We start from the raw sequence: 20,590 nt of genomic DNA on the forward strand, positions 1-20,590 counted from the left end.
TGCAGGGTAAGGATTTTGACACATTAGGCCCTTGGTGGAATTCAAGCCTTTGTCTGTGTAATGGTTCTCTGGCACCTTGGATTCACGTTTGAAGCCAATTTGTAGCAATGACAGCAAGCGAACAGGCCAGGCAGGGGGAGAGATGTGGTTGCTACACTCTGAGAGAGAGACTTGAACGGTTCAAGGTGTCAATGCATGATTAGTTCCCTCTCTGCAGTAGATCGGCTGGGTGGTTGTCACCCTGTGAACACAGTTAAAAGGGGAACTGGTTGCCCATTCGTTCTGTCACACCTCACACTGACCAAAACCGATAAGAACCAGAAAAGAAACAAACTGACATACATAGCACCTTTGAAACACCACACAGCAGCTACAAAAAAAATGGTTGAGCCAATCAAATACCTTTCTGTCTGGCTGTCACAAGAGTCAACAGAAAGCTCTATCTTTGCCCTGTGTAAGCCCCAGGGATGTACTAACTGTACTAACTACAGAGGATTTAGTGGTTTGACAACATAAACAGAAAGGTAAAGACTACCAGAACATTTAGGGACCTTGTCAGACTGGCCCTTCCTGTCCGACCCTGAGCACCCATGTGGGAGTCTTCTGCATGTCGTGTGTGTCACAAGAACAACATAAAATGTCTCATCAGCCCTTTGTTTTCATCAACTGAAACAACAATCAAGAGAGAGGAGAGAGAGAGAGAGAGAGAGAGAGAGAGAGAGAGAGAGAGAGAGAGAGAGAGAGAGAGAGAGAGAGAGAGAAAAAAAAAGGAAGGGCACCACTGAAAGTGCCTTGGACTTCCTGTTACTGTTGATCAGCGAGAAGCAAACTAATACTTCACCTCTTTTTATTTGGGTTAACATCTCTCCTTCTCTCCCTGTATTTGAGTGCAGCAAGGAGGGGAGGAGCCAGGGGCAGAGCAGAGGAAGGGGAAAGAGAGAGAGGGTGACGGGTGTAGCCTTGTAGCAATGGTTCTCCCCTTCCACTCCTCAGGGCTCACTGCTGTTTTAACCCAGTGTTGATAGCCCCAGTGTTTGTCTGAGGCTCAGAGTCTCTCCCCTCTCCCTCTGAGGGGAGTTCCCCACATCCACTCCTGACTGTGGGAGCCTGAGCTCCACTTTTGAAAACTTCTCTCTCCATGTGATTTATGACCCACGCATCAGATATACCCACGGGTGCTCTCCCCTCTCACCGTCTCCACACACACAGCCCTCTCCGTACACAAAGAGCTCCTGACTTAAATGGTTTAGACGGAGCAGTTATCCGCAAATGGATCCCACAGCAGCCTGGCATTATTACCTCTGTCCTGTTAACTACCTAACGCAGTGTAGCATGCGTGTCCCAAATGGCATCCTATTCCCCCTTATAGGGCACTACTTTTGACCAGGGCCCTGGTCGAAAGTAGCGCTCCGTATAGGGAATAGGGTGCCATTTTGAACGCAAGCCTAAGACGTGGGTCCTGAGCTGCTACTCTACTCTGATCTGCCACAACTCTGTTTACCACAGCTGTAATTACCTGGTTTGAAGGAGTTAATAACCATATAGCTTGTGTTCAACGCGATGAGAGGTTTAACGTGTATACAGAGGGGGATACTTTTCCCCTTTTTCATTCTCTGGCTCTCGAAAGAAGAAGAAGAAGAAGAAAAAATGAAAAGTTTCCTTATGAGGTAATAGTTCAAATGAGAAACTCTGTTGGAAGTGCACTGTCTTGAGGAAAGCTGGGAAGATGAAAGGCTTTTGTTAAAAGTCACGCACGGGACAGGTTTCCCCGTGCCTTTCTGCTAACTCCCCTGTCTGTCCCTAGCAAGTTCCTAGCTCCCCTCTCTTCCTCCTGCCTTCTTGCGTAGCCGACCCTGTCTTGGAGGGGGGAAAGTAAACCCTTCATGCCGCCTGCCTGTGTTAGATTAAATACCGAGATGGCGACAGGAAAAAGGCAGGGAGAGAAAACAAAAAGGCCAGGGTGGGTGAGGGATGTTGGGAGAATTATCAGGTTGGTGACAGAAACTGCCAGTTTGTCTGACTCAAATATGTACAAATATGCTTTCTCTGTTTCTCAAACCTTTTGGAGGACAGTCATCTGTCTGAGAAAAGGCACATTGGGGACGGGGGAAACAAAAATATATAGAGATCTAATCATTTCCCCCCACATATATTTTATCTTGAAAAGAAAACCGAAGAAAAAAAATATATATATAAAGAAAACATACAATGATTATAGACTATTTAGGGATTATGTTGTAGACAATTGTGTGCATAGACATAAGTCCCAACCTTATTTTCTTCAGTTAGATCTGTGAAAAAGTGTAAAGTGTAGTGTAAAAGCAGTTTCCTAGCAGGTATAGAGTTAAACGAGGCCAGTAGGGAAGTCTTCTCCCACAGCACATTTCCTCTAGTTTACATTGTACAAATCATTCTGCCTGAGAGAGCCCTAACAGGGAAAGTAGAATTAATAGGACTTCCGGTCTAGATGAACATTTGATACCAGCTAAGTCACTGGGGGTTCTTAAAGAGAGAGAAAGACGTTTCCGAGGAACTTTTGAGGAAGTATCAGGAAACAATGAGCTTAATGCTTTGCCTGGCTTAGCGCTCCTCCTTTAGTCCTAATGGTGTGTCTTAGAGGAACGGTGATAGCTCGCAGGCAGTGACAGAGCCCTGTGTGTGTTTGCGTGCGCGCGTGCGTGCCGGTGCGGTCGATGAGACTATATAAGCACTATAATGTGTTTAACTTGTAAACTAGTTGGAGACAGATTACTGGTGGTTGGCAGGGAGGTGAGGAGGCGACATTTCAACTGTTCACCTTTTGCCTTCACATCTGTCCTGCTAATGGGCCGGTCTCTCTCTCTCTCTCTCTCTCTCTCTCTCTCTCTCTCACCAAACCTCAGGCACCTTTTTCATTTCCTCCCTCATTCCAATTGCCCAATTAAAAGAAACAGTCATTATTAGTTTATTAGCAAGCCTCAGCAAATGTGTTAGCGGATTTTCAGTTGTTAATGAACGAATTCAAACCCCCTCTATTGAACGTATTCACAGGCAGCTGTGAGTGCTTTAGCTAATAATAGTTTCCTGAAGACAAAAGATTAAGGAAATAGCATTATAGGGGGCATAACAATGGAGGCCTATTGGAAGCACTCTAATGGAATGCTCTTTCGTTTAGAAATGGTTTCCTTTTAGAATTTCTATGTGCTTGTCTTGCTCTTTTATAATGCTCTCGCCTCTCAGTATATAACAGCAATAGCTGCTGTTTTTCTGCCCAGGCCGGGCTATTGGCACAGGGAATAGATCCGGTGTTGACATAGATTATAGAACGTAAGGTATCTCAACCTGTTGGAGCTGAATTCGCCTCCTCCTACATGCCCTGCCATCTTCTTAACAAGGCAGGTGAATTGTTAATTAAGGTTGAGGTAAAGAGGGGGTGTTGGGAGGGGAGGCGAGGAGGGAGGGAGGGAGCAAGCAGGGTAAAAGTGAGAAGCGCAAACAAGTCGAAGCGTTTTTTTTTTTTGCCGCGCGGTCTACACATCAATTATCCCGCTGAGCTAATTAGCACCTTGCATTACCCCAGGTACCTGCAGCATTCACACATGCTCACTCTTTCATGCTCCTGATCAAAAAAAGGAAACGGATTGACAGAAACACGGGAAAGCTGAACCCAAGGGTAGAGCTAAGGGGGGGGGGGAGCCTGAGATCAAAATTTCCTTTATACTCTTCTACGAAAAAATTAACTCTCAGTGTGTATGCATGCACCGTTAAGTTTCCCAGGTCCCTTTCCACATCATCTATGCCAAAGAAACTGCTGAATTATGGAAGGGGCACGAGCATATACGATATATCATATAGTACGTACCCAAGTATGCATATAATTGACAGGGAAATGGGTTTGTGTGGTTAGTATGGAGAACAACTGTTTTTAATGATAGGTCATTTTATTCATGGGGCCTGACAGGCAAGAGGTCATGTTTTGGCAATATTCAATGAAATTGCTTTATTATTAAAAACGACTGAGCAAACAAAATCGTCTCAGGTATTGCAGATTTGATGGATTGTGTGCGTTTAAAAGCAACATTTGTTTTGCATTTGTTCTACGTCGCGTGTTAGAAAATGGCCCAGTATGACTTTAAGCTATGATTTGTGATATTCTAAAAAAAAATATATGAAAGTACAATGTTGTTGTAACAGCAACATCAGTAAGCAATGATGTTCTTCGTTCTAATGATGGAGAAACAGATTTAGATGGATATAGTTGGCTCTTTGTTATGTTAAAACCTCTCTGTTACGTAATAAACTAGAGAGGGCGTGTTTTGTCTATGCATCCTGGTTAAAGACTAGGTCTTATAAAGGTGTGTTTAGCATGACAAAGACCCCTTAAATGGTCCCCATGTGTCGTGTGGGTCCTCCTTTGGATTGGCCGCTCTGTTGGTCAGAAATCATATTTAGAATTGACTTGGAAGAAGCCGCTCTGTTTCCTCCGACTTGTGGGAACCGGGGAGACCCTCCTGTGACGTAATTAAAGGCGTCGTTTCTGCTCTGCTCCGGGTGGTGAAAAGGCTGGTGAAAACATGGAAGTAGTAGGCGGGAGGCAGAAAATGTGAGAAAATGTGTCTCTGATAGTGTTTACACACACGCACATCATCCATAACTTATGGACTGGGACGTGTGATGATGTTGTTCATCTAGTTTGACAGAGAGAGAGAGAGAGAGAGAGAGAGAGAGAGAGAGGTGAATTACACCTCTCATCTGCCTCCTTAAAGAACACCTATCGACTAACGCAACTCATCTCTCATACAGTACACATGGTTCTGAAGTCTATGTGACTCGTCATACAATGTCTCTGTTAAAATAAGAGCGTCGTAGTTTTTGCATCCAATGTGTTTCCTGGTATCCTCGTTTACATCTGTGTCAGGTGATGAGGCCTCTTTGGAAGCCATGTCCTCCTGGCTGCTCTGACTAATTGGGAAGTGGTAACAGTATCAGGTTCGGTGTCTGTGTTCCTCTGAGTCTCCCGAGGCTGTTTCCCTCCCTGTAGGACGCAGAGCCTTGCTGGGGCCTGTTGTCAGGGGGTTCGCCCGCCGCTCTTTTGCTGATTGGAGAGAGGTGGAGAGAGGTTGGCAGGGAAGAGAGGATGAGGGGATGAAAAGAGGCCCATTTCCTGCAGCTCGTTTGATACCTGGTGGGGATGCTATTCAGGTGACAAAGATTCAGGCACAGAGGGGGGGACCAGATGTGATTTACACACTCATTAGCATCTGAATGAGAAGCCTGAGACCCAGGCTGGATCAGATCAGATTGGGGGCCATGCAGACTAGACCGGGGATGGGGGGGGACCGTGCCTACTCCCACCGCCTGGCTTGGTCCTCACCTGGATGGGTGGATGGGTTCCCCTTCTCCCCTCTGATCTTTATCACATCTGAGGGGCCTGATCCCTCACCCTTCTAAACCCCCCTACCTTCCCTCTCCCTTCCCCCTGGCCCCCAGCTGGTGACATACTGGCAGACCAGCAGAGTTTTATGACAGTGAGCAGTCTTTCCTCTCTCTCGCTCTCCTCTCTCCCCTCTCTCCCCTCTCTCACTTCTCTCTCTCCTCTCTCACCTCTTTCTCTTCTATCTCTCATTCTCCTCTCTCCTCTCTCTCTCCCGCTCTCTCTCTCTCATTCTCCTCTCTATACTCTCTCTCTTTCTCTCTCTGTCTCTCTCCTCTCTCCAGCTCAGAGCACAGATGCGATTCAGAAAATGTGCCTTCACACCAATTTCGTTTTTTTACCTCGTTCATTGTGTTTAATACACATCAGGAAAATTCTACTAACCCGGCCCCTAACAATGAATCCCAAACAATGCCGGTTTGCTTGGAAGTCTTCCAAGATGCTATCTTGTGACAGTGAGCCTCTATTTCATACATTCGATACATTTCATTCATAGGCGACAAAGAGCTCTAATATTTTATGTGGTAAAAAGTCATAAATTAAACGTGGTCATCGTTTTGGCTGCCGGTAAATTATTTTAGTTAAGAATTTGGAAAGAAATGGTAATAAATCAACTTTGCTGTATGGCAATGGCTTCGCTCAGTGTTTCTCTTATGGGTTTAGTCAGATTGGCAAGCTGTCTCCTGCAGTGTTTAAAACTGTGTGAATACAAATGTTTCTCTTGTTTTTGTTCATTAGAATCTATTAGAGAGATAGGAGGGGAAAAGAATGAGAGAGAGAGAGAGAGAGCGAGGGGGAAAGAGTGAGAGAAGAGAGGGGGAGAGATGGAATCTAGTAGAGAGAGAGTTTTCTTCTGACTTTTGTTTGTTTATTTCACTTGTTTTGGTCATGTAAACATATGTTTCCCATGCCAATAATGCCCCATTGAATTGAGAAGAGAGAGTGAGAGAGAGAGAGAGAGAGAGCGAGAGTGAGAGAGAGAGAGAGAGAGAGAGAGAGAGAGAGAGAGAGAGAGAGAATAGAGTAACTGACAGATTGTGTTAGGCTTCAGGTGCAAACTCAGTGTTCCTGAGATAAATGTAGCTGTAGGCTACAGCCGCCTGGTCAGGAATGCATAACAACCTTGACCAGATCAAACTGTTGTTTTTACCCATTTACTTATCTCAGGGTCTGTACAATAGTTATGGCGAGTTAGGAAAGGTGAAAAGTATTTGTGGGAACACAAAACAACTCAACTTGTCAGACTTGTGAAAGGATTTTAGCTGTTTTAGCTTCTCACAGGCCAGCAAAAATAAATTAAAAGTAACCTCAGGCCTATACATTTTGTTACTTTTTTTGTACTTATGTTATTCTCATTGTAAAGGAAATCACCATCAAATGACTTTGTAAGAGTGCATAATTACAACTCAGGTTCTGCTTAGCTGTTATTAACAAAAACCTACAGTAATCCATTCTGGCAGTGCAATATGTTATTGTAGCATACTAATTAATCTTACAGGAAGTGTAATACATTTACAATATCAGATTGAAGCAATACTGTATATAGATTTATTAAATCTTTTAATCAGTTCTGGCTAAATTAATTTTGCACTGATTGCTTACATTTGAATTTGCATATACTTAGTGCAAGTAATTTATTTTCATGGATTCCTTTTTATTAAAATGGGGCATATGGCCCTTGAGCAAAAAAAAAAACATTGCTGCTTTTTCCACAGAACATCCTCACTTTAGTTGCATTAAATAGCATGTCAATTTTTATGCAAGCAAAATCTCCAGCTAAAACTTCTTCCTGTTAGGTTTGCCTTATATGAAGAGGTTATGACTTATCAATATGACCTGTATCCAACAACAAAAGGCTCTATTTTGTCAGTTTGATAGAGTTGAGACTTGCCATTCTGAAGAGGCATGTCTCTGACATCTACCGCAGTCACTCTGTCATGCTCTGTGGCCTTGGTAAGAGTAGATGATGCTCCTCGTGATGCACCTTTCCTTTCTTTGTCCCTGATAAATAGAAATGGGATGGAAGACATTTTCCGAAGCACATCTCTCTTTCTCTCTTGCCCTCCCTCTCTCTCTCTCTCTCTCTGACACACATGCACGCACACACGCTGTACCCCCTCCACGCATGCATGCACGCACGCGCACACACACACACACACACACACACACACACACACACACACACACACACACACACACACACACACACACACACACACACACACACGGGAACTCAGACTGCAGCACTCACTTGTAGCACAGTAGACTGTAATTGATGACAGTGATGCATGGATACATAAAGGGAGAACTAGTGGTATCATGCTGGTGGCTGTATACAAGGGGCAAGGCCCCACTGGCGCTCTGAGGGCCTGAGCTCACTCACAGCAACAACAGACAGAGCATCAGAGTTAGGTCATATTAAACAGCTAGCTGATAACACTGTGCTGTGACTATCAATTTGGTGCCTGCCTGCCTACCCCCCCCCCCCCACATCAAGCCAACAACAGGCCCTGGCCCTGCTCTGGCCCCGTCAGCAGATTCCTTTACCTGGAACGGAACTGGAACTGTGTGTGTGTGTGTGTGTGTATGTGTGTGTGTGTGTGTGTGTGTGTGTGTGTGTGTGTGTGTGTGTGTGTGTGTGTGTGTGTGTGTGTGTGTGTGTGTGTGTGTGTGTGTGTGTGCGTGCGTGTATTTCTCAATGCCAGTGTATGTGTGTTTATAAAAGAGCATTCGGAGGGGAGGGGAGGGCACATTGGGGCGGGGAGGTGGAGGTGGGGGGTGTGAACCTGTGGCAGCGAGCCACGGTGTCCCTTTGCAACTGGTGAGGAGGGCTGGAGAGAGAGGGAGGGAGGGAGAGGGAGATAGAGGGAGAGACGGGAGGCCCGACAGAGACAGGGCCACAGAGAGAGAGAAAGAGAGAAAGAGCGAGAGCGAGAGAGAGAGAGAGAGAGAGGACAGGTCCAGATAAGATTCTCAGCTTATAGCAACACACTACTCCACTATCAAGAACATGGATACTCTCTTCATGAGTGAGCAGGCCTTCAGAGCAGAGCACTGTACCCAGCTAGCAGGCTGAGAACATCTAGGAAGCTAAAATACAACAAGAAATAATACGATTCCATAAGAAGTTTGTTACATTTATACGTACTGTAAGATGAATTCTCCCTGTGCCTTATACATTGGATTTATAAGTAATATTTTGATTGTGAATAAAACTAAAGCAAGGGTTTGTGTGTTTGTGGGGAGACTTCCAGCTGAGCGCTTTTTGGGGTAACATTAATATTTGATAGGAAACCTGATTGTTCTTGATAAAGCATCATTCATTTACTTCTTTGATCCCCCTATTCCTATTCCAGGACATTTCATTATTTATCTGCTTATAAATATCTGCATAAATTGAGCAGGCATAGGTGATTTGTCAACAGTCCAACATCGACATTGATGTGCAGGTGGTGCTCCCTTGGTATTCCCAGTAGTGATTACTATACAATTTACATTTGTACACATTTACGTACAAAAGCACACACATTTCGAATAGTTTAAGTACCCGCTTGCTGCATTCATTGGGAAAATTGGTAAGAAGCCTAAAAGGGGCTTTTATACTATAGTCAAAGAAAATTTGAAATTGTGTGAGCAAAGTACCAGTTTGCCCACGATGAACGACTCAAACTGGAAAGTGTTTCATCCTTCCTCCTCCGAAAGGTTTTGTGTGTATTTGGTTAGTTACAGTAATTATAGCCAATAAGTGACAGCCAAAATCAGACAGGAGAAAGTAGAGGCTGCAAAGGCATACACACACACACACACACACACACACACGCACGCACGCACACACACACACACACACACACACACACACACACACACACACACACACACACACACACACACACACACACACACACACACACACGCACAAGCACAAGCACACACACACTCTCGTAGCAAGGACCCGCTGCAGAACATCTGCTGAGAGATTTGCATATTAATTAACCCATATTAACACTAATTATTCTGGGAAATTATCAAATAAATTAAATTTTCTAATTTTAACCTTTTCCTTTGCTTGATGTATCTCAGCAGCCAGAGGAACCTTCAGCTGGAAATCGATCTCACCTGAGCCGGTGATATTAGGAGATTGTTATTTTTATTTATAAATATTTTTTTAAATTCCTCCCCGGCTTTCTGCCTCGAGTCCTGAGGGCAGCCTAGGGAGCTTTTGTGTGCCTAGCCTCTCCCCCCCCCCCCTTTTTTTGGCTCCTGCGTTGGGGAGGCGGGGGCCCAGAACATTTGTCGAGGAGGAGGAACATGTGCGCAGTGATGCACAGATGGTGGATCTGTACAGGGCAAGTAAAGGTGGGCCCTTTGAGCAGTTGAGCAAACCTTGATGCTTTCTTTTTCCAGCCTGTTGCTCAGGCCTCTGCAAATAAATGGGAGTTTAATTCAATTAGAGTCAGGCTACTGTGGATGCCTCATGGCAGACATTATTGAACATAACCAACCCCTTCCTGACACACTCAGAATCACTCACTATTCACTTTCATGCACACAGACACACAGAGAGAGAGACACACACGCGCGCGCGCGCACACACGCACACGCACACACACACAGACACACACACTCCCCACTCCCAGGTTGGTTTACACATCGCTGAATTTTCACCATTCATTGCCTCTACAAAGCTGCCCCTCTCCTTTCAGCTCTTTGTTTGCCCTCTGCCACTGTCCTTTTACTGCTTACGGCTTGCTTGTTCTGGCCCCTGTGAAACACCAGGCTAGTAGACGTGCACAAGATCTCAATCGTTCTTGTGTATCTCACTGGAATACAGACAGTCACAAGCATTTCCGCTATGTAATGAATGTAAAACAGCCAGTTTTGCTAATGAGTAAAAAGCCAAAGTTGGACATATTTCAAATTCCGAAGACAGAAGAATATATTTAAACCTTCCCGCCGTTCCTCCCACCTACAACCCCCAAACGCTTCCTACCCTAAACGGCCTACTCAGAGCCCTAAACTCTGTCGTGAAAAGGAATTGTGAAAGTTAAAAGGTCATTGTTAAAACCCCTTCCAGTGGGGTAGCCACAAGGCTTTGACCTCATTTCTACCTTAATGCCTTTCTACCTCTCCTATTCCCCCGTTCTCTACCTCTACCCCTCCCCCCACCCCCCTCTGCCCCCCTAGCCATTCAGGTGATCTGCATGTTTCTCATTCATGAGACAGGGCAGTTTTCCTCCAATAGGGTGAATGTCCTTGCTCATTACCGACACTGATAGCCACAGGAAACACAACGTTACCTGGAGCTAAGCCTCAACGGCCAGTTAGCCAGGCTTTCAGTGTGAGTCACCTACCACCTTTCCCCATCACATCTAACGGGAAGCTGGCTGGAAACTGGAAAGTCTCCGCCTCTAAATAGAGGGTACTGTGATGGACATAGAGACCCACTGGGTGGAATAGATCTTCTGGCGCCTTCTGTCTCACCTGTTCCATCAGACAGAAGTGTTTATTTTGATATTTTTCTGGGTTGTTCGTTATGGATCGAGTGCAGATCCAGCGCCTCCCAGCTTGGGAGCCTGTTGAGAGGGCTTTGTGGAAGAGTGTAGGGAAAGGGGAAGAGTAGGCACACAGATGCACGTTTGCAGCACATTCACCCAAGGTACGTTTATTTGAGTGTGTGTTTTGGGTATGTTCAGAGGGTCAGTGTATGACTCAAAGGTTGTATGGTTGATGTCTGAGTGTATGACACACACATTTCGTAGTGTGATAACACAGTTATATTTTTTGTTCTTAACATGCAGTCTTTTCTCTTTGGAAGAACACTTTCCGGTTTAGATGACTTTATACAACCTTTTTTATTATAAGGGTACAGAGAAACTGCCACAATCGAAATATTGATTGTCAAATGTCTTTATTTGTTTTAAGAAAGATGTTGAGATTTCAAATCAGACTCCTTTTTGTCACAGACATTGAAAGCATAACTCGCTCTCTCATCCTTCAACAAAAGCAAAACTGTCATTTTGGAAGGTTATAGTCATCCTAATCAATACACTTTTGAAACTGCCCTCTGTACTGGTATGCCTGACAGTCTAATACCAGAGTTCTGAAAGGGTTATGTCAGCCACGAATAAGCCTGATATTAAGCAAGACTCAAGCGAACAATTACAAGTGTCATTTTAATTATCTGTAAAAGTCGTTCCCTTTATTTACCTCCAATCAGGAGAAAGAAGAGAGCTGGTGAAATCAGCTGGTAACAGGTAGCATCAGTCAAAATGCCAGCTGTAATTGCCTTTGTCGAGGGTGGCACTTAAACTAAAGGAGGAGAAAAATAGAAAGTGTCATCTGAAAGAAAACGTGGCCTAGAAAGTAAACATGATGATTTCTTTGTCTATCTCGTCTAGAAACACAAAAGATTGATTAGCGGTGAGGGTATAGAACAAAATAATGGCAGAGTGTAGGCTAACATTAGTAGGTTCGAAATGACTTTGTTTCAGAGTACAATGCCCGACGTCAGGCTGGTGCTTATAGTATACTGAGGTGTCTGTCAGAGATGTCACCTAAACAAAGCAGGCTTTCTGAAGTCAATGCTACTGGCTTCTTTGATTGACAAGTCACACATTGTCATTTCTGTCTTCTCCAAGCTCTTTGGTGAGTAATGCTCTGTCTGATAGCCAATGTTCTAGCTTGGAGATCACATCCAGTGAGCTCCCCTCTCCTACTCCCTACCTCTCCCCTAAAACATGTGGACCTGTATGGAAGCACAGAACCCCAACCTGGCGTTTAGTAGCTTTCATGGTTTGGTTTGGACAACTGTAGATGTCTAGAGGTTTGCGGGGAGTGGGATGATCTTCACCTCTCCTCTTATGTCCAAGGCCCATTGTCTCCAGGTCCGTTGCTCAATGTTGAAGACGTCACATTGTAGCGCCTCTCTTCATGCGTTAACCTATACGGTATACATAGACCTATAGCACACTGAAAAATGCTCTATGAGAGGTTTGGGGTGTAAAGAAAGGCCTTTTAAAACCTGCCCATCCTTAGATAATGTCATTCACTCCTCCTGGGTTTTCGTTGGTATTCAGGCTGAGTCCAGAGATCAGGTCTGCAGGGGCGGGGTAATAGCTTCCCAGGCCTCCTGCTTCTTTGTTACCCCCTGCCGCCCGCCTGCTAGGCCACCCTTAGAAACCTGCCTGGGAGAAAGGGGAGTAGGGAGTCCACAGCACGTTGTGTTGCTAAGAAATGGTTGAACCTCTGGGATGAGGGGGTTAGGGGGTGTCGGGGTAAGTTGGGAAGGGACCAAAGGGGAAATATAATAATAATAATAACATATTATCAATTGTGTGCCAAGGTATATCTGGGACCACACAGCAGGAGTTTGAATGTCTCACTTTCTTTTTGGCTTTTCTTTGGCTTTCTCTTTTTTCATGTCTGAGAGCATTACCCAGTCTGAACTTGCCTAAACCCTTGTGGTCACACCTCTTGAAAAGGTTTTGTTTCCCCCATCAATTGGTATTCTAACCAGGTCAGCTGATTCTGCTGGCCCTGTCTACGTAGCCGTTTTCATTTTAATTTGCACCTGTTGTTCGGAAGGCAAGTGCAGACCCGTGTATTATACAAAGATCATGCATGAACATATTATATATGCTCAACGTAATCTTATTACTCTCCATAGAATATTAAAAAAAAATGTCTGATTTATTTTCCCTTCTCAGTTTTGTAATTTCAAAGGTTTTAATGTTTTATTTAGTAGTCATATATAGCTACAGTACAGCAATTAAAACGGACCTTAAAAATGTTTGCACTCTGCTTTTTCCTCGCCTTCCCCTAGCCACATTTGAAATTGGTTCCCATGATGTCATACTCTGATTTCCCCTCTGTGGTTGTTTTGAGTCTGTTTCTCCAGAGTAGTGTTGTAGGAACTAGCAGTGAGGTGTGTCTGTGTATGATGCGGTGATGTTGCGGTTCTGTTTCTCTCGCTGAGCTAATGTCCTGTGTTTATTCCTCTAATAAGTCTTTTGACTTCCTTCGTAGGACAGACAATTTATGGACCTTGTGTGTAGACTGGAGAGGCTAGAGAACCAGCCTTGTGAGGGCAGACTAATTCACAAACAGCCACCTTCAATTGAGTTCACAGCCCTTATTTACAGGCTGCCTATTTTAAGAGAAGCTGCCATGTGTCTGGGACCAAGTGTTGTGGAATCAAGCGGGCCGCTACTTGTGTGAGTTATTTTAATGTGGGGCTCGACTGCGCACTATTTCTCTCCGCAACCATGACTCATTGAAAACACTCCCTGAAAAAGACAAGAGGAGAGGGAATGGAGGGAAATGAGTGGGGTGCAGGTCCTGTTTTGATGAAGTTAGGGTTATTTTTACACTGTATGTATTATTTCATTTATCATTGTAAAGATTTGACTTGACGGTTGATATCTGTCAAGCTCTGGGGAAAAATACAGTACAGTCGGTGCGTCACTTATTTAGGAGGGGTGAATGTGATGAAATGACTAGGGGTTAAGAAGTTTCAATCCAGGGTGGTATGACTATTTGACATTTGTAAATATCAGAAGTGCAGCCACATATCTCAGCCACGTCGTGTATGCTTTAGATCTGTGAGCCCAGCTGAAAGGTGTAGCTAGGTTGGCATCTCAGGCAGTCACCTGCGAGAGAACATTTGTGGCTATTTTGGCGTGTCTACGTAGCAGCTGACTGACTCCACACACCATGATGGGTAAAGTTACAGATTCCAGTCTGTCGCTGTGGGTGTTGTTGTATTTGGGATGTACCCCCACAAGAAAGGTCCCATGTCCCAACAGGAATGGGTTTAACCTGTAATCAAATAAAATCAAAGTTTATTGGTCACTCAAGCAGTTTAGCAGACGTTATAACAGGTGCAGCGAAATGATTGTGTTACTAGCTCCTAACAGTGCAGTGCAATCATGACTTCATCTAAGGACATAATCCTCGATGACCTTTTTTCCATTTCAAGGTCAGTACAATGAGCACCAAATGTGAATTCCTCTAGTGACCTATCTTGTTTTTGTTTTGTGTTCTCCCTCATTGCAGCGTTGAATTACGAGAACGTGATGGATACTGGTTCAGAGACAGAGGATGAGGACAAGCTGCTGGTATCAGAGGAGGACGGCCTACTTAACGGGGTGGGCAGCCCTGCCAGCTTGAATAACCACGACGCTGGATCCCCGAGGGTGGGCCACGCCCTGGCGACAAAGGAGGATGAGGACGATGACATGAGGGACAGCGGAGTAGACCATGTCTGGCATGACAACGACATGCTGCACGCCTCAGTCGACGGTACTGGTGAGCGTCACACGGGGCCTAAATGTTTTCCGATTGATTTAGGTTTCCATGAGATGATAGGCTAGCCAACTCCTCCCCCCTTCCACCACCACCACCTCCACAGTAACAGGGGCAGAGATTGACCGCGCGTGGCAGTCATAAGAAGTGGATGAGATCAAACCACGTTTTGACATGCAGTGAGTTGACAGGGGCAAGCAGGAGTCAGGAGACATTACTGTAGCTTGACGATAAATAGGAAACGTATGATGGTGCCACTTAAGATGGCAGAGGTATGGTGAAGATTCCTACACCCCACATGACTGAAACTCACTCGGCTTGTCCCAGCGCTAAATCTCGAACATATTTTTACCCTCACTAAAATCAACCAGAATTACATAAGATGATATGAACAGATAGCTTTTCAATCATGAAGCTAAGAGCGTACATTAAATTTTCTTTGAATGACCGCTTTGAATGTCTCTATAATCGCAATATGATCAGAGCTTCAGTATATGATATAGCTCAATTTGCTAATAATCTAGTTTAGATCATTTCGGGCAGGTGATACAACTTTGGAGACGCCTTACTTTTTTTTCTTCTTTGGAGCATCACTGATATCAGAGAGCCTAGTCATGGATGCTTGAAAGATAAATACTTTTAATTAGGGCTAGGGGATAATCATTAAAGGAAGCCAGACTGCTGCAAAAGTCATTAACAATCTTAAATGAAATTTTTATTTTTATGATAGCCATTTACATGTATAATAAGAGTCAATGATTCTTGCAGCGGTGTGACAGAAACAGAGTGTAGCGAGAACTCATGTAAGGCACCCCATTTAAATGAGCCGGTGTTAGCTATTCATTTCTCCTAATGAACTGGGTTCTGTAGAGTGCTTGAAAAAGGGGGAAATATTTCACCATCTAAAATGTTATTATGCTCAGAAAAAGTATAATCTATTGAAAAGGAGGAAGTTCACTTTGTGGTTACTGATTATCGACATAAAAACGGTAAAACACAGTTGTCGTAGACAATCAGTGCATTATTTTGCTATGTTTACGGATGTTTATATTTCTGCCCCCACTAGTAACAGTCCATATGGGGTTTGATTCTTTAAAAAGAGAAATGTTCAAATAAATCAAGATAAAAAAAATAAACAAGTCGTCAAAGCGTACAGTAATTGTTTATTTGATAGAAGTCTGTGGTGCCTTAATGTCTGTAATTCAACTATGTTGCAATTCCCAGATAATCTGCTTCTCATGTGACGAAACGTAGTCGGCCATATTTCCGAGACCTAGTGTAGTTAATTAGTGTAGATGATGGGAGTCTTCTCTTTCCCAAGCTTGTGGGCACTATGTTTGTCTGCCTTTTTTCCTCTTTCACGGTGCCTTACTGTCTACAATGATACCTCAGCACATAGCATTCCCCTGAGATAAGCTGTGCTTTTCTCCCTGCCTTTTCTACATCAGTTTTAGTACTCTGTCCAAAGGATACAGGTTTTGAATTGAAGAGCACTGCAAAAGTTTCTTAGCTGTGCCTTTCCGGTGCCAGCACAATCAGAGTTTTGTGTTCTAGAATGGTCCTTGACATTCTTTCATCCCACAATGGGGAGGTGGACGCAGTGGGCTGGAATACATGACATCACTATCATTCTAAAATAAATCACCTGCATTCTCCCCTTTCTGCCCGTGTCTCTTTCTTCTCCTGACCCGGCTCTGTTCAAGGCCGTTCAGAGAACTAACAGAAAGGAGGAGGAGGACCTTTGTTTTTTATTGCGCCCTGTTCCAATGCTAACTGGCCATAAAAATAGGAATGTTTTCAAAACAAACAGCATCAATGGCGTTAAGTAAATAGGTGGACTTTTGGCACGGGAAAGGTATTCTGGACCCCTCCTAGGTCGCAGTCAGAAACTTAAACATCCTTCAGCGAAGTGCAGGCCTTCTCTCACACTCCCCCTCTCCTTACATGATTTATCAGGTAGAGACAGACAGAGAGAGCAGACTGGCTTTTGACTCACATTTCACTTTCAACTATAAAAACTGTCTCTTTCCAATGGATGTGTAGCTGTCAGAAGCAATAGAAATGGCCCAAAAGGGATCTGTGCAAAGGGCCATAGAGTGAGATAGGTGTAAATGGTCTTAGCCTACCTCCTGCTGGAAGTTCTCTCACTCTCATTCCTTGACCACATACAGATAATAAGGACTGCTCAAGGTAAAGAGGGGACAAAAAGGGACAAAAAGCAAAACCCACTTGTGCTCCTTGAGTCATATCAAAAATATGCAGTGACATTGGATTACTAAAGTCTGCGAAAACCAAAATGGCTGCATCCATGCGAACTCTCCCACTTTCCAGGAAAAAGAAACGTGAGGGAAAGAGGAAAAGAGAGCTTGATTAACATTCAGTAAATTAGAAATGACAAAAAAGTATCCATATATGCTGGTCTCTTAAACACCAGAATTATATTTGTGGCTGTGGTGGAGGATTTTTTTGATTGCTCACAATACTCCAGTGTATCTTCAACAATATTGCTAAAGGGCCATTTCCTTAGAGTGCAGCCTGGTTTGATGTCATTACTGAGAAGACAACGGCACTCCAAACCCCCACATATGCAAATGAAAAATGGCTGGCATGTTTCTCCACCACACAGTCAAGCTTCATGTCAAGGGAAAGTTGAGTACTTTTCGTTCAAAAGAGTCCATTTTTTATTCTCTGAAGCTATTGGCTGGGTTTTTTATCTGTTTGGTGCAGAAGGAAACAGTCTCACTTCAAGCGAAAGAAACAGAAAAAACCCTCTCCTAATTATTGAAATGAACCAACTATTAAAACACCTGATTTTTCACTCTGCACCAAAATATACAATATATATATATTATATTTGTTTTTCCTGCATATGATTCGTGATTGCTAATTCAATGACAAATATTCAGCCAACTTTTTATTCTGAAGATTTTACACAACTTGTCAGCTACTTTTCAAACTCATTTCCAAAATGTTTTCTGTTAAGTCCAAGGTGCAAGAGACAGTAAAGGAGAGAGTTCCTCCTATTCCCTTAATCCACTGATTTGTTTGTTTACCCCTTCATGGCAACACAGTATCCTTGAGACCATAGAAATCACATGGCTAGAACAAGGAGAAACCGAGAGAGACAGGAGCCATTTTTATTACCAGCCACTATCTTCTCGGAAGTACCTTGATTTAATTTTCAAAGACAGGACGGAAGGAAGGAGTCACAGAGGACTCCTTAAGTTAATTGTCTGTGGACATGAACACCAACAATGTCCTCTTGTTCGCCGCTTGCCTATACGGCAAGAGAATTTACCCACCAATGTCAAAAGTTGTTCTCTCCCTTGTTTATGAGCCTGTCTGTCAATCTGGGGTCCTTTATTTATGGCTGTCTTACCTGTGCCAGGACAAAATGCAAGTCTGCCCTTGGCGTTCCTAAGACTATGCATTACGTTGATTGGTAATAGATTCTAAGCCCACAGTCCAGGATTTTCTGCGAAAACCCCCTGTATAGTTTGTCATTTTTTTCTGCCGCATGTAGATTGTTAGTAGTGTCACGGTGAGGGAATAACAACTGCAAGGCCTTTTGTGCCGGTTACTCCTCTCTGATTGTTCAGGTGGATGGGGCTGGCTTCTTGAATTAATCTTTCTTTCTGGCGACTCTCACTACCCCCGGAATGGCAGAGCAGCTTTCTTTCCCACTGCTTGTTGTTGTTTTTAAGGTAAATAAGGCTCTGTCTGGTCCTGATGATAGCATTCATTAAGAATGCCACACAAAGCCTCGGCACAGTGCAACACAGCAAGCCCTTTATATATCCGTACCTTCCTCTGAAGGCTTCATTGTGAGGCTTGGGTTTGCTTGGTACACTACAGCACTGAACATTGAACTGAACTTCTCTTTTCCTTCTCTTCCCTACTCCCTCCCCTCCTCCCTCCCCTCTTTTCTCCACAGATGAAATGAAAGATGATTATGACACTTTGGGGCCTGACGCCACTCTTCAGACAGTTGGAAACGGTACAGGTGAGTTGATTTAATCCATTGTGAGGAGATTTGATGTACAGATGTAGGATCTTAATTTGATAACCCTGTTGCAGAAGAATTTAAAACTTGTGGAGTCGGTTTCTCGGACACAGATTAAGCATAGTCCTGGACCAGAATTAATTGTAATCCACATAATAATTCACAGGATTATTTTCCTGCTTTAGCAAACTGGCTCAAATTAAGGTCCTACATCTGTATTGTGTTGAAAGACGAGGCCGAGACCAATCACCCTTCCAATCCCTGTGTGGGTGGCTGTGTATCCCTGTGTCCGTGTAGAGCATTAGTGTCCCTGCATGTTCCTTTCTACACAAAACTGTGGAACCTAATCCTACCTGCCATTTTTAATTAAGTAAACAAAACTGATTTCCACCCACAAGCCTCTTGGGCATTAAGTTTTCCCTCCATGATATCATACTGACCGCTGCTGACAACTGGCCTCAGCACCGTTTGAGTAAACACTCACCACATAATGGGAATACTTCCTTAGGAATCTTCTATTCTTCTTTTTATTTATTTATATATTTTGTTGATTTTGTGTGTGAGCACGCACGTGTGCGAGTGTGCGTGCACACGCATTCCCTCACACGTGTTCCTGTGCATGTGTGGTGACTTTTTTGGTGGAAATTTAGACATCGCAAATGTTTCCGTTAAGGCCGTGAAAACAATGTAGTGGCACTGCATTGGAAGAAAGAACCCACCATGGGATTACATGTGATTTCATTTAAGAAATGAAAATTGCAATCACGTCTTGCCACCTAAGAACTCTTTTATCCAGGTGATTTCCTCTATTACAGAGAAGAAAGTAATTTCAAAGGAGGCATCACGAGGTTGAGCTTGTAGCTTGTTAGCAATACAGTGACTTCCAAAATTACATTTCATTTGCAAAATCAAATTAGTCTAAATTTGATCTTTTTGATGTATTTTTATAACCCTAAGATACATATTTGTTTAATGGTGAGTTGTGAATCCAATATAGAGATCTCAAGCATCCTCACAGTTTTGTATCTCAAAATGCATTAGATGATTCTCAAATAGTTCCCACAAAGTCCTAATGAGAATGCAGGAAATTGAGCTGTCTAGTTAACAGTTGTTTCATACGATTTAATACAAGATCCTTTGGCACCAGTGACATTTTCATGCCACTTTTGACAACCAAATACACTACCTTGACCTTTCACAAATTGGGCCCATAAAATAATCACTGCCAAACAAATCACAATATAAAAATGTACCTTGGCTTGGACATGTCTAATTAAATAAGTAACTATCTAAATCCAGTCAAATCAAACAGTTTGCGTGACTTCCTGTAACATTTAGCACGACAATGTTATATGTGACAAGTTTTATAACAGTGATATGATAGGGGGTAATAGAATATAGTCTTGCCTCAGGTAGTTGGAATGCCGTATAGTATAGTTTGAATTAACGTGAACCTTTGAGTGTCTATCATCTGCTGTTGACTAATGAAGGTTGCCGGGTTTTGATTAGCTTTGTTTGCTATTGGAGCCACAGCTATCTCTACTCTGCAGCTTTGGGATTCCCTAAAGAGAAGGGACTGGAGAATATGAGAAAACACACAATGTGTGACTTCAGCAATTTCAGAAAGACAGCTTCAGAAAGTATTTTAAGGACTATGGTTAAAGCTTTTTTTGTGCAACATTGTGGTTTGTCCTCAGTAATCTGTTCCACAGCCAATCCACTAACCAGAGGCATTTTATTGACCCCTTGTCAATACACAGGGAATTTGATTGTACTGTTGCTACACAATGTGTAAATAAAATGTTGTTTTCGAGAGGCTTAAACAACGAGGCTTAATTAAATAGATATAATCTCAAAGATCCAAAATTATA

General features: G+C 43.4%; 1 protein-coding gene across 11 annotated transcripts in view; it reads left to right on the plus strand.

The window, feature by feature from the left end:
* LOC106574300 (zinc finger E-box-binding homeobox 2) overlaps positions 1 to 20,590 on the plus strand; it is a 75,757-nt gene that overhangs the window by 42,971 nt on the left and 12,196 nt on the right. For 7 of the 11 annotated variants that reach the window (XM_014150099.2, XM_014150106.2, XM_014150104.2 and 4 more), the window contains 2 exons: positions 14,468 to 14,719; positions 18,651 to 18,719. In XM_014150099.2, coding sequence (XP_014005574.1) covers positions 14,468 to 14,719; positions 18,651 to 18,719 — 321 coding nt within the window. Of the gene's footprint in view, positions 1 to 14,464; positions 14,720 to 18,650; positions 18,720 to 20,590 lie in introns of all 11 variants that reach the window. The other 4 variants (XM_014150102.2, XM_045697579.1, XM_045697580.1 and 1 more) reach the window with 2 other exon arrangements.

Source organism: Salmo salar, chromosome ssa16 (assembly GCF_905237065.1).
Source record: "Salmo salar chromosome ssa16, Ssal_v3.1, whole genome shotgun sequence".
Taxonomy (NCBI): Eukaryota; Metazoa; Chordata; class Actinopteri; order Salmoniformes; family Salmonidae; genus Salmo; species Salmo salar.